The following is a 14,688-nucleotide window of genomic DNA, read 5'->3' as shown; positions in this document are numbered from 1 at the left end:
TGATAACACAATTGAGCTACTCCCTGTCAACCGGCGTCGGGCAGCCGCAGCCGAATTAAGCGTTGTAACGGCCGACGTCATCGTCGAGTTGTTATCAAGCCGATGGAGATTTTCTACCGGAAAGGAAAACAAGTGTTTCCTCAGGTGAAGCGCACAAGGGAGAGAGAGATGTCACCTACTCCAGGAGCAAAGACGCAGACACGCCACCACGACTCCACACGAGCGCGCGCACAAGCACCGAACAGCCAAAATTCCAAGCACGGGTTTCTCAGATGGCTGCCGCTATTTCGTCCAGACCCTCCAGCTACCGCCCAAAACCTGTGCTTGGACTCGTCTCAGAAACGACACATGGCTTCTTGTTGCACTCTTAGTTCGGAACGCAGATATCGCGCACAGATGCTCCTGAACTCTTCTCAAGTCTTATAAAACAACCCTAAATGTGACACCAACACTCGGTCGATTTCCGCCACCGGACAGCCGAGTTAAGGAACCGATGTTCCCGACCAGGGGTGCCGCCAAATGGGCACCTAGTAAAGACAGACGCCGGCGCAACGAAATCATCAAACTCCTTGTCTTCTCTCCACTCGTCTGTCGCCAGTCGGAGCCGACGGGAAATGGCATATATACCTGTGATGCGCGCGCACACTGGCAGGAGTAGCGTCTCACCTACCATTGCTTGGATTTGATCGGTCGATCCGGAGTTAGTGGAGCGGCGCGCGAAGCGAGATGGACAGCGTGGTGATGGTGAAGAGCGAGATCGAGAGCTACGTAGCGGGGCCGTCGGCGATGGACCGCGGCGGTGGCGACGTCGAGACGGGGCAGGTCATCGTCAGGAGGCGGAGGAGGGAGCCCACGGCGGCGTCGCTCGGCCCGGTCGGCGGCGGCATCGGCAAGGGGGCGTCGATTCCGGGCGTGGCGGTCAAGAGGAGCTCCCGGTTTCGTGGAGTCAGCAGGTAAGATCGATCAGCTCGTTGTTGTGTTCCTCTGAATTTGGCTCACATATAACGGTTCTCTAACCAATTCTGCTCGACCCATGGATGCAGGCATCGGTGGACCGGACGTTACGAGGCGCACCTGTGGGACAAGAACTCGTGGAATCCCACGCAGAGGAAGAAGGGCAAGCAAGGTAACGTGCTCTGAATTTATCTTTCTCTCTCTTGACATGCTTCGCACGACAGAAATGTATAAACATCAGACAACTGATGCTGGAAAACATGTAAAACAGTGTATCTAGGAGCGTACGACGAGGAGGAGGCGGCAGCGAGGGCATACGACCTGGCCGCTCTCAAGTACTGGGGCGCCACCACCTACACAAACTTCCCGGTATGTACGATCTCGCAACCAAAGCTGTGGACTAGTGCGAGTGTGTCGTCCAAATGCCAATGCAAGTGGCTTAATTAGTTATTCTGGTGTTTGTTCTTTTTCAGGTTATTGACTATGAAAAGGAGCTCAAGATAATGGACACCCTTACAAAGGAAGAGTACCTCGCCTCACTAAGGAGGTAACTGATCACATCCGTCTTGATCTTACCAGTCTCACCATTATTCAGACACTTGACATTTTCAATCTCGTGTTCTCTCAGGAAGAGCAGTGGCTTCTCGAGAGGTGTCTCCAAGTACAGAGGCGTTGCTAGGTACATTCATACACTTCAGGCTCCAAAACACGCCTTGATCTTTTTTTGTTCTGTCAGTTGTTCTGACGGTACATTTCAACACTTTCAGGCATCACCAGAACGGGAGATGGGAGGCGAGAATCGGGCGCGTCTTTGGCAACAAGTACCTCTATCTCGGAACCTACGGTGAGCTCCTGCTCTGCTCTACACATACCTACATGTTTGCTTTTCATACTATGGTTGGCAACGATCTTGTAGCACATAGCTTCAGGCCTAACTAGCATTGGCACCTGACTTTGACAGGCACGCAGGAGGAGGCGGCGCGCGCATACGACATCGCGGCGATCGAGTACAAGGGCGTGAACGCCGTCACCAACTTCGACCTGCGGTCCTACATCACGTGGCTCAAGCCGCCCGTCGCCGGCCTCGCCGCCAGCACGGACCACAACCTCCTCGCCATGCAGCCGCACCCCGTCGAGCTGGACCGGTTCGTCCCGGCCGAGGCGTCGTCCCAGCTCATGCTCCCTCCTCCTCAGGGAAACCCGTTCGCCCACCTCGACCGCAGCCTCAGCTGCGGCAGCGGGATCAGCGGCCGCGAGGCGGCCTCGGTGGTGCTCTCCCCTGGAGGCGGCAGCGGAGGGCTAAGGAGGCGGGCCTCGTCGTCGTCGTCGCCTACTGCGCTCAGCCTGCTTCTCAAGTCGTCCATGTTCCGGCGGCTGGTGGAGAGCAACGACCCGGACTCGCCCCAAGGGACAGGGGGAGGCGGCGGGGACCGCGCCGGCGCGGAGGTGCTAGCGCTGCCGGAGGATGGGTACGAGTACCGCGACTTCTTCCACGGGGTTCCTACGGACGTGTGTGGGCTCTTTTCGTCACCCAGCAGCGGCGCCCGAGCCGGTGCCGCGGCCGGGTTTCAAGGGGGCGTCGTCTCGTGCTACGGTGACGACGGCGGCGACAGGATGATGCCGACGACATGGGATGGGTTCGGGAACATGGCATCTCTGTAGGACCGTGCTGGAGCGGGAATTGATGCATCTTATGTAAATTATCATTGTTATCAAGTACTCCTGTAAATTAAGTTCGTCTATGCAAGATTTAACTGTGAAAAGTCATTCTCCATTTGTTGTAGCCATATCTTTTTTCACATAAGGAATCTAGATTTCTTAAGATTAGTGAATTATCGTTGGGTGGAACAGCCAAGGAATGTGCGTGGCAAAAGGTTTTTCCGGATGAAAGCTCAGTGTCTCCAGTCAATGGCGACGATGGGTGTCGTAACCCTTTTGGGGGCGTCATTGTGGGTACCTTCTTCACCCCGTAGAGCTCTGAAAATCCTTCACTGTCTTGGTTTCGACGATGGCGGCGCATTGCATCGTTACCCTCTTGAGGGTGTTGTTGTGGAGCTCCAGTTACTCTTGATATCGTTCGCTTTCAGTGGCAAGTTTAGGTTTTCCTTGTTCTTTTTTGTTTATCTTGATCTGATTTGTAAGAGAGTTTATTCATCACCTTGTATCAGTGCGGCCGTTGTGGCTTTACTTATAAACCGGGGTAAAAGCCTATTTCGAGAAAAAAGAGGAACCAAGTGGGAAAAGAAAACACTTAACTTGGAAGTACATCAGATCTTTGCATGCGGTGGTTGATCTCCAATGGATCATGTTTGGGGAATTTAATAAGATACTTTACTCGAAAGAGAATGAAGGTGGGGTAGCTAGACCCCATAGGTGCATGCAGGCATTTCGTGACACGCTTGTCTAGTGTAAACTCGGGAATATGGGATATGCGGGAGATGTGTTTACATGGCGACGGGGTAGAATCCGGGAGAGGCTTGACCGTGCGGTATGCGATACTAGATGGGCTTCGTTGTTCCCTCTAGCTGGTGCGTTGAATGAGGAGTTCGGAAAATCGGACCATAGGCCGATTCTAATCAACACATAGTACAACTTTGGAATGCAGGTGATTCGGGAGAAAGGGCCGCTGAAATTTGAAGTTCGTTGGCTTTGCGAACAATGTGTGAAGAATATAATCCATACACCTTGGAATGGGCGAAATAATTACATGCTCATGCCTCGTTGAGCGATCACACTAAGGAAATCCTTGAGGCTCTCCACGCATGGGACAAGTATGTGTGTTGAAGGGCCAAGGAAGCGACTGTGCTACAGCAAGAATTGAATTTAGTCTGACTGGGCCCCTAACTGATGGAACAGTTGCTAAATAGTAGCGAGAAACTCAGCTGTAAATTGAAAACCTGCTAGAGCAAGAGGAGATTTACTGGATACAACATGGCAGGGTAAACTGGCTTCAGCATGGAGATCAGAATACATCGTTTTTGCATCGGTTTTCCACTGCCCAACGTAAAAAGAACTTTCATTAAACAACTGAAGGATGATGCGGGTAATGTGATTGATGACCAAGACCAGCTTCTGGCTCTGATGTTGAAATAGATGCTTATTGTGGCAGTAGCTAGTTAAATGCCCGTGCGTTGCAACGGGTTAGCAAAAATGATGAAATTATTGTTATATTTTGTGAATGAGTTCAATTTCGAACAATATCATGGTGAATGTTTGTTTTTTTCCGGTAATCTATGATGATAAATGTCATCATGGTTCCTTTATGAATGGCTTCTCGCGATGTGCCATCATGGTCCCTTTCTGAATGGCTTCTCGCAATGTCGATATTCTTATGCGGTTGCATATATTTTCTTCCATGTTTCCTATTTTTGTATGCATCTTCACTATGCTAACGATTTCATATTTGTTTGTGTCTCAATATTCTCAATCTACAATAAATATATTTGGAAGTTCGTGTGGGCTTGCAGCAGATTGAGAGCTTCACCTTGGTTTAGTATTTGTTGCATATCTCATTTTCTTCCCTCTTTCATATTTTTATGTGCATCTTCACTATGCTAACGATTTCATATTTATTTATGCATCTCAATATTCTCAATCTACGATAAATATATTTGGTAGTTCATGTCGGCTTGCAGCAAATTGAGAGGTTCACCTTAATCAACAATGAAAAGATAGGGGTCCGGGGCATGTGCAAATAGAATTATTTATCATCGTAGAGATCAAAGATAGTATAGTTCATTTTTCCTTTCTGAACAAGGGAGAGGTTTCATTCAGCTCAAGAGCATATTATAGCGTTCAGTACAAGACCCTGGAGATCTGAATTCTGAAAAGCTAAGAGACAGGGCAAGGCCTGTTTATATGAGCTGAGTTAAGACAAGAAAAGATAGGTTCAAACAAGGATTGTCACGACTGACAGTAGTGAGCTACGACATGGGAATCTCTACCAATGTGAAACACACTTGGATACATGCCTGCATCATACTACGGGTCAGATACTCAGATAGTCTCCTAGCAGCTGCAGCTTTGGCAAGAGATAAGTTGTGGGCTTGTGGCGTTCCAAAGCTGAAGAAATTGAGTTATCTTTAACAACTGAAGATGTGCAGTTTTTGTTGCAAGGAGTGCCGAAACTTCTGCTTGTAGAGGAGTGGTTACCATTGATGACATCAAGTACAATTGTTTAAAAGCATGTTCATGTATTACTAAACCTAGTCATCCGCAGCAGACATAGGTGCAGTAGTATTGTTGTTACAATGACTCAATTTTATTTGCAACATGACGCTAATATAATGCCTTTGCATCATACAAACATGTATATTAGTGACTAAGAGCCAAACAACATTTGTCATGCTCACCAGCATCAACTGAGACAACCCAAGCTTTGTGACACACGACTTTGGCAGTCACCACCTCTCCTGGCGCGGTGGCAAACCGGATGGCAGGGCGCTGAGTCGTCCTAGCTTCCTTTGTTCCCCTTATCGATGGCGGAAGTACAGAACCCGGTGCTCCAGGGGGAGACATGTGGCACTCACGCTATAGTACTCATATCACCATCCATATCACAGATGTTACTGATACATCTGAAATAAAGCAAGTACACAAGACATGAAAGATTGGTTCCTATAAATAAAATTCGGTAGTTCATTTGATTTGAGAACACAAGAAACCCATCAGATCGCATGCTAAAATATTAAATATTTTTTGCAACACCAGATCTTGTACGTATATTTTTTAAAGTCTCATTGAGCAATACTAAGTGCAGCTGTAGTTCAAGATCCGTGAGTTTAAAATGCATGGTTTCTTTGCAGTAAGATAACTATAAATTGGATTGTGTACTACATATGTATATATAGTGCTGTAAATTTAACTCTTAATGGTACAACCGAATGGATGATATTTCATCACTTGCAGGAAAAGAGTTCACTACCAGATGTATGGAGAGATAGACTGTTGTAGCACCATTTATCTCTAATACAGCCAAGTTCATCATTGTACCTTAATCAAGTCAATACCTTCCAAGAAAGCATTAGGAATAAGCCCCCACAGATTTCTTAGTGAAATCTTTGGAACAAAAGAAAAATATTAGCACCACAAAAGCATTCAATCCAATGGATGTAGACAGAACTCACTTCACCTGAAAAAACTGGAAGCTACTTGAAGGAGGCATGTTCATTTCCTGTCAGACGGACAGAGTGATCTGGGTCCCGAGTAGCGTGAAAGACTATGAAACTCAGTTGATATCATTCAGTCATAAAGATTCATAAGGGGAAACTAAAAAACACAAAATCACTAACAAATGATTTATATGACGGAACATGACAAGATGTCATTTATTTCTTGTATTAGATAGATTGTACTATGCGGTAAGCAAATAGATAGAATGCATAAATAAAAGGAGTAATTGTAAACTAAGTGTTTATTTATAATACATGCAGAATAGTTCACATATAGATGGTGTGTAAGTTGAAGTTTGCAGCAGCACCTCTAAAGCCCAGTAACGTAAAAATAACAGGATAGTTTTAGGTAAATAATTAATAGAGTAACAGGACATCATCATACAGAAATTCACCATCTGGTAGAAACACAATCCGTGTAAGGAGGACCAGGAGCATAGTTCTCTTGCGAACCCAAAGTCGGTAATTTTAACAACACCATTTGTCAGCAACAGATTTTCTGAAACAGAAGTCTGTTAAGATTAGTTGTTAGAGATATATCTCATGCGTTGTATCTGTTCCTATCTAGTTTATAAAGATAGGAACGTATCTATCTCTTCCTCCCCTGTAACTAAATTCTGTTGTAATCTTCAGCCATTGTTCGGCCTATATAACACGGAACGCGGCACGAGACAAAGTGCATCGCTTAACCCTAAACTCGCACATGGTATCAGAGCCAATCTTCCAAACACATCTATGAGCCTAGCTTCCTCTTCCACCGCCGCCACCATGACCAATCCCCTCGCCGGCCAGAGTGTCTCAGAGAAGCTCACCCGCACGAACTATCTCGTGTGGCAGTCCCAAGTCCTCCCTGCCGTGCGTGGAGCGCGGCTGATGGGCTACCTGGATGGTACGACCAAGGAGCCTGCAGAAACCATCGAAGTCGATGATGAAAAGGGCGGCAAGGTAAAAGTATCCAACCCAGCCTATGAAAAGTGGATCACCACGGACCAGCAGGTCCTTTCTTATCTGCTTAACACGCTGTCCATGGACATCCTCTTGTCCGTGACCGGCCTCGAGACAGTATCTGAGGTGTATGCAGCAATCAAGGCGATGTTTTCGTCCCAGTCACGCACGCGCGTTGCAAATCTGCGCGTGGCACTCATCAACACCAAGCGGGAGAACCTCCCCAACTCTCATCTGTACTTCGCCAGGATGAAGAGTCTCGCTGACGAGCTTGCAGCTGCAGGCAGGCCACTCGACGAGGAAGATCTCGTCGGCTATCTTCTGGCTGGCCTCGACGACAACTACAACGCCCTCTTCGCTGCAATCGGCGCCAACGCCAACGAAGAGCTCACCGTCAGCGACCTCTATGCGCAAGTCAATGCTTATGACAACCGCATGGAGCTACTCCACGGATCGGCCGGCATCACCAACAACAACAACCCGTCCTCCGCCAACGCTGCTGCACGAGGACGTGGCGGACCACGAGGCCGTGGCAACCGTGGCAACTTTCGCCGCGGAGGAGGACGAGGGAACGACGGTGACCGCGGCTATGACTGTGGTGGTGACCGCGGCTACGACTGTGGCTATGATCGCGGCGGTGACCGCGGCTATGGTCGCTCGAATCAGGGCGGCGGCGGCAGCTCCTACAACAACAATGGGCGCCGCGGCAGAGGTCGTGGGAACGGTGGTGACCGTGACCGCGAACGCCTCATCTGCCAAATCTGTCAGAAGCCTGGCCATCCTGCGTGGAAGTGCTGGGATCGGTACGAGGAAGATGATGAAGAAGAAAGGGGTGCCAACTCTGCATCCTACGGCGTGGACACCAACTGGTACAGTGATACCGGTGCCACCGACCATATCACCAGCGAGCTCGACAAGCTCACCATGAAAGAGAAGTACACCGGCCGTGACAAGATCCATATTGCAAATGGAACAGGTATGAGTATTAGTCATGTTGGTCATGCATTTGTGAATTCCCCATCAAAAATCTTGCAACTTCGCAACATCCTTCATGTTCCACATGCTACCAAAAATCTTGTCTCTATTCATCGTCTCACAAGAGATAATAATGTCTTTGTTGAATTTCACCCGTGGTATTTTTATGTTAAGGATCGGGACACGAAGAAAATTCTTCTTAAAGGCCGGTGCACAAGAGGTCTCTACCCATTGGTGTCCTCATCATCAAGCTCGAATAAACAAGTCTTTAGCGCCACAAAGCCTTCAGCTACAAGGTGGCATGATCGTTTGGGTCATCCTTCATTCAAAGTTGTTAAGCAAATTCTTAGTCGAAATAAGCTCATTTGTTCCAAAGAGTCTAGCATTGAGTCTGTTTGTGATTCCTGCCAGAGAGCAAAGAGTCACCAATTACCCTATATAAGGTCTACTAGTGTTTCTACTGCACCTCTCGAACTTGTGTTTTCCGATGTGTGGGGACCAGCACCAACTTCTGTTGGACGATTTTCTTATTATGTGAGTTTCATTGATGATTTTAGCAAATTCTCTTGGATCTATCTTCTCAAACGAAAATCTGAAGTTTTCCAAGTCTTCCAAAATTTCCAAAATCTTGTTGAACGCAAATTTGATCGTAAAATCCTTGCCATGCAAACGGATTGGGGTGGTGAATATGAAAAATTAAACCCCTTCTTTAATCGAGTTGGCATATCCCATCATGTGTCCTGCCCTTATGCTCACCAACAAAATGGTTCTGCCGAACGCAAACACCGACATATTGTTGAAGTTGGTCTAGCCTTACTCGCCAACTCTTCCATGCCACTTAAATTCTGGGATGAAGCCTTCTTGACAGCCACACACCTCATAAATATGCTTCCTTCACCAATCATCAACAATGAAACTCCCCTAGAACGCCTATTCAAAGACAAACCTGACTATTCATCTCTTCGAGTCTTTGGGTGTGCATGCTGGCCAAATCTTAGACCTTACAATCAGCGCAAACTTGCTTTCCGCTCAAAACAGTGTGTCTTCCTAGGATACAGTAACATGCACAAGGGTGTCAAGTGTCTAGATGTCTCTTCTGGACGTGTCTATGTATCACGAGATGTTGTCTTCGATGAAACGGTGTTCCCTTTTGCAAATCTCCACCCAAATGCTGGCGCTAGGCTGCGCCAAGAAATTCTACTCCTTCCTGAGTTCCTTCGGTCCTCTTCGGTCTTAGCTCAAGGGGGAGAACAATGCATTGATCTAACACCTAATACCTCTACCAGTTCTTTGTCTCATAATGTTACTCAGGATCAGTCACGAGCTGCAGGAGAAAATTCGGTGCAATTTGATGAAGATTTGGATCCAAACAGAGAACAAACTGCCTCTACACAAAGTGACAACAGCAGCACGGATAGCGAGGATGATTTTCCCGCCAGTTCAGAAGAATCTCCATCGGGATCGGGTGATCCGTCAGTGTCAGGCAGAGCAGCGTCAGGCGGGGGATCTCAGGCGTACGAGGATTCCCCTCGTTCTCGGCGCGTCCACTCAGAAGGCGCCACCTCATCCGGCTCCTCCGCGTCTCAAGAGACAAGCGAGCCACGCGCTCGCGAACCACGCGCTCGACCACACGTGCGCGCTCCTGCTGCTGCGGGGACCAGCGGATCCAGGGCACAGCCGACCAGGCTGACCGGCACCAGGCAGCGCCAGGATCAGTCTGCTCCAGGCGGATCTTCTGCGGCCACAACTTCTGCAACCAATCCTGCTGCTGCACCAATTCCTTCGGTATACCGCACCAGATCAAAAACTGGTAACAGCACTCCAAAACTGTACACAGATGGTACAGTCAGGTATGGCCTGTCTATATCTAGTGAGCCTCAAAATCTGCAAGTAGCTCTCTCAGATTCAAATTGGAAAAATGCTATGGATGATGAATATAAAGCTCTAGTTGACAATAAAACTTGGCATCTAGTACCTCATAAGCAGGGCATAAATTTGATAGATTGTAAATGGGTATATAGAATTAAAAAGAAAGCAGATGGTACAATTGATAGATACAAAGCTAGATTGGTAGCAAAAGGCTTCAAACAAAAATATGGCATAGATTATGAAGATACTTTTAGTCCTGTTGTTAAAGCTGCTACTATCAGACTTGTTCTAGCTGTTTTAGTATCTAGAGGATGGAGCTTAAGGCAATTAGATGTGAAGAACGCGTTTCTGCATGGTGTTCTGGAAGAAGAAGTTTATATGAAGCAGCCACCTGGATATGAAAATCCTCATGCACCATATCATGTGTGCAAACTTGACAAATCTCTTTATGGCCTCAAGCAAGCACCAAGAGCATGGTTTGCAAAGTTAAGTTCTAAGCTTCAGCAACTTGGTTTTATGGCATCCAAGGCAGACACCTCACTATTCATTTACAACAAGTCAGGTATCACCATTTATGTGCTGGTCTATGTGGATGACATCATTGTCACTAGTTCTTCCAATAAGGCCATAACTGCACTTCTGCATGATTTAAGTACTGCCTTTGCATTAAAGGATCTAGGTGATTTGCACTATTTCTTGGGAATTGAAGTTAGACGGTTTGATAGTGGTGTTGTTCTAACTCAAGAGAATTATGCCTTAGACTTGTTGCAAAAAGTAAATATGAAGGATGCAAAACCTTGTCCCACTCCTTTATCAGTCTCAGAAAAATTGTCAATTACAGAAGGTGAACCCCTTGGACCGGAAGATGGTACAAGGTATAGAAGCATTGTTGGAGCACTCCAGTATCTAACATTAACTCGACCAGATATTGCTTTCTCAGTTAACAAAGTGTGTCAGTTTTTGCATGCACCTACTACTGTCCATTGGACAGCTGTGAAGAGAATATTGAGGTACATCAAAGGAACAGCCAATCTTGGTTTAACATTTAGAAGATCTTCTTCTACACTTGTGAGTGCTTTTTCAGATGCTTGGATCGAGGATGTGTTGATGATAGAAGATCAACAGGAGGTTTTGCAGTTTACTTTGGACCTAATCTGATTTCATGGAGTGCTAGGAAGCAAGCAACAGTCTCAAGGTCAAGTACAGAAGCTGAGTACAAGTCACTGGCAAATGCCACAGCTGAAGTGATATGGATTGAATCCCTTCTAAAAGAACTTGGTATAGAAAGAAGACAGGTCTCCTGTTTATGGTGTGACAACATGGGAGCAACTTATCTATCAGCTAATCCTGTCTTTCATGCAAGAACAAAACATATAGAAATTGACTTCCATTTTGTAAGAGAAAGAGTGGCAAACAAGTTGCTTGAAATCAGGTTTATTCCTTCTCAGGATCAGGTGGCGGATGGTTTCACCAAAGCATTGCCAACACGGCAGCTTGAAGAATTTAAACACAATCTCAATCTTAGGAAAGGTTGTGATTGAGGAGGGGTGTTAAGATTAGTTGTTAGAGATATATCTCATGCGTTGTATCTGTTCCTATCTAGTTTATAAAGATAGGAACGTATCTATCTCTTCCTCCCCTGTAACTAAATTCTGTTGTAATCTTCAGCCATTGTTCAGCCTATATAACACGGAACGCGGCACGAGACAAAGTGCATCGCTTAACCCTAAACTCGCACAAAGTCTCCTTAGATTTTAGTCATTTTGCTGGTATAGAGGCAGCACAATTCAAACAGAAGACATCACCAAATTACCAGGTTTGAGGTCACCATGGAAAATATCATTATTACGCATATACACAAGCCCTTGCAGTATTTGGAACATAAACTTCTCCATCTCCTCTTTAGAGGAAGGAATATCCTTTCCACTATAACATAATATAATTACGGTCCTGGAAAGGAAAAAAAATCAATTACACTTACATAGAACACAAGTCCAGTTGAGAAGAGAAAGTTTACAAAAACCCAAAAAACTCCAGCCCACAAATGAAGATGTATTTCTTACTAATAAACTACGCAATGCCAACCTAAGCAAATGCAGTGATGTTAATAACCCAAACAGTGAAAAACATTCTTAACTAATGTGATGGTCATGAATATTGAAAAATCCCTACGAACATACACACTACAGACTATACAAGCAGCAGATGCAGATGTAACTATAACAGTGATTATCCCTGAGATATGTAGTGTAGATGTTGTGATAACAGTTGGTATAAAAATCTACAACAACATAGAGTAGCGGGAAGGTTTCGCACCAGTACCAAGAATAAATGTATTCCCCACCATGTGTTCAAAAATGAAGAACAACTCGTACCGAGCTCCCCATGGAGTCTACACTCCACACATGTGCATACGCAGCACGGGGAGTGGTTGTCCTGCCTTCCGCGCCCTTGAAGCAGCTTCGAATACGAATCTTACACCACCACTACAGGTGCATCGGTCGCGGCTGGGGTGCGATGGCATCGTGTGGACGGCTAGATCTGGAGGTGCGCGGTCGGGAAGCAGCTCCGCCAGGGCCAGGGTCGAATCGACTTGGCCGGCCACAACATCGGCCTCTCGGTACGCCGCAAGAAGCACTGTCCCCTCGCACCTTATCGGGGACATTACTCCCCGCGCCGTCGTGGCGGAGGTCGCCGATAAAAGGGTTTGCGGAACCCCGGAGTGGCCCTCATGGAAGAGGTCGAGGTGGGCGCCCTCGGTCCTCAGAGCGGATGAAGACCTCGGTGACGATAAAATCGATCTTAGAGGAGGAAGGGGATGTGTGGGCGCAGCGGAGAGAACGGGGGTAAAGGAGGCATCAGCGGGAGCTCAAGGTTGCCTCCTCCGCTCCTCGCTTCTGAACGAAGGGGGTATATGTGAAGGGCGGTGGTGGACTACGGGCGGCCAGCGGTCGACATGCGATGAGATCGTCGGGAGGGTTGGCGGCGGCAGCGGTCACAAGCGGGTCATGGAATCCACGAGGGAGCATGATGTCGAGTTTGGTGGCGAGGTTTTAGGTGCTGGTCTCTGATACGTCCAAAACTTATCTACTTTCCCGAACACTTTTACTATTGTTTTCCCTCTAATTTGTGTATTTTGGATACAACTAACACAGACTAACGTTGTTTTCAGCAGGATTGCTCTGGTGTCTTGTTTTTGTGCAGAAATTCAACTTTCGGGAAAATCCTCGGAATTTATACCAAAGGGCCTATTTTACCAGAAGACTCAGGGAGCCAGATGGGCAAGCCAGGTGGAGGCCCGAGGGCCCCACACACCAGGCCGGCGCGGCCCAGGGGGGCGCCGCCCTAGTGTGTGGCCCCCTCGGCTGGCCTCCGACGCCCTCCTCTGGACTACTTAAAGGGTTCGATCTAAAAAACGTGAGCACGAAGTCGAAGTCGCCAGAAACCCTCCAGAACGCCGCCACATCGCGAAACTCCATCTCGGGGACCAGAAACTCCGTTCTGGCACTCTGCCGGGACGGGGAATTGGAGGAGATCATCGCCATCATCACCACCGACGCCTCTCCATCGACCAGCAATGCTTTCCCCATCCATGTGTGAGTAATTCCCCCGCTGTAGGCTGAAGGGGATGGTAGGGATTGGATGAGATTGGTCATGTAATAGCATAAGATTGTTAGGGCATAGTGCCTAGTGTCCGTAATTGGTACTTTGATGATATTGTTGCAACTTGCTATGCTTAATGCTTGTCACTAGGGCCCGAGTGCCATGATCTCAGATCTGAACATGTTATTATTTCATCATGATATGCATTGTTTTATGATCTTACCTGCAAGTTGTATACACATGTCGCTATCCGGAACCAAAGGCCCCGAAGTGACAGAAATTAGGACAACCGGAGGGGATGGCGGTGATGTGAGGATCACATGTGTTCACGGAGTGTTAATGCTTTGCTCCGGTACTCTATTAAAAGGAGTACCTTAATATACAGTAGATTCCCTAGAGGCCCGGCTACCACCGGCTAGTAGGACAAAAGATGTTGTGCAAGTTTCTCATTGCGAGCACGTACGACTATATACGGAACACATGCCTATGGATTGCTTTGTACTTGGACACCGTTTTATTATTATCTGCAAATGCCCTGCTTTGATTGTTACATGAGTTTCTCTCATCCATGCAACGCCCGTCATCCATCCCTGTGCCTACAGTATTTTAATCCTGCTGTTTACTAAAATCACCACTGCTGTCTTTGTTACTCTGCTGCTGTTATTTCACTACTGCTACTGCTATAAAACTGTTACTACTGATAAACTCTTGCGAGCAAGTCTGTTTCCAGGTGCAGCTGAATTGACAACTCCGCTGTTAAGGCTTTCAAGTATTCTTTGTCTCCCCTTGTGTCGAATCAATAAATTGGGTTTTACTTCCCGCGAAGACTGTTGCGATCCCCTATACTTGTGGGTCATTGATACGCGTACAGCACGCGTCCGTTGGGAACCCCAAGAGGAAGGTGTGATGCGTACAGCGGCAAGTTTTCCCTCAGTAAGAAACCAAGGTTTATCGAACCAGTAGGAGCCAAGAAGCACGTTGAAGGTTGATGGCGGCGAGATGTAGTGCGGCGCAACACCAGGGATTCCGGCGCCAACGTGGAACCTGCACAACACAACCAAAGTACTTTTCCCCAACGAAACAGTGAGGTTGTCAATCTCACCGGCTTGCTGTAACAAAGGATTAGATGTATAGTGTGGATGATGATTGTTTGCAGAAAACAGTAGAACAA

The 14,688-nt window shown here is 47.1% G+C and overlaps 1 protein-coding gene and 1 pseudogene across 1 annotated transcript; both read left to right on the top strand.

Moving 5' to 3' along the window:
- Window positions 1-726: 726 nt before the first annotated feature.
- On the top strand, window positions 727-2,717 carry LOC127319184 (uncharacterized; annotated as a pseudogene).
- A 4,176-nt stretch (window positions 2,718-6,893) lies between these two features.
- On the top strand, window positions 6,894-11,455 carry LOC139834938 (uncharacterized). Its single transcript, XM_071824865.1, has 3 exons — window positions 6,894-8,046; window positions 9,097-10,630; window positions 10,999-11,455. The coding sequence occupies exons 1-3, from the start codon at window positions 6,894-6,896 to the stop codon at window positions 11,453-11,455; spliced, it is 3,144 nt and encodes a 1,047-aa protein (XP_071680966.1).
- The last annotated feature ends 3,233 nt before the right edge of the window (window positions 11,456-14,688 follow it).

This window comes from Lolium perenne, chromosome 1 (genome assembly GCF_019359855.2).
Source record: "Lolium perenne isolate Kyuss_39 chromosome 1, Kyuss_2.0, whole genome shotgun sequence".
In the NCBI taxonomy this organism is placed as follows: domain Eukaryota; kingdom Viridiplantae; phylum Streptophyta; class Magnoliopsida; order Poales; family Poaceae; genus Lolium; species Lolium perenne.
Note: the sequence above shows the minus strand (reverse complement) of the source record. Positions and strands in the feature narration are given on the sequence as shown.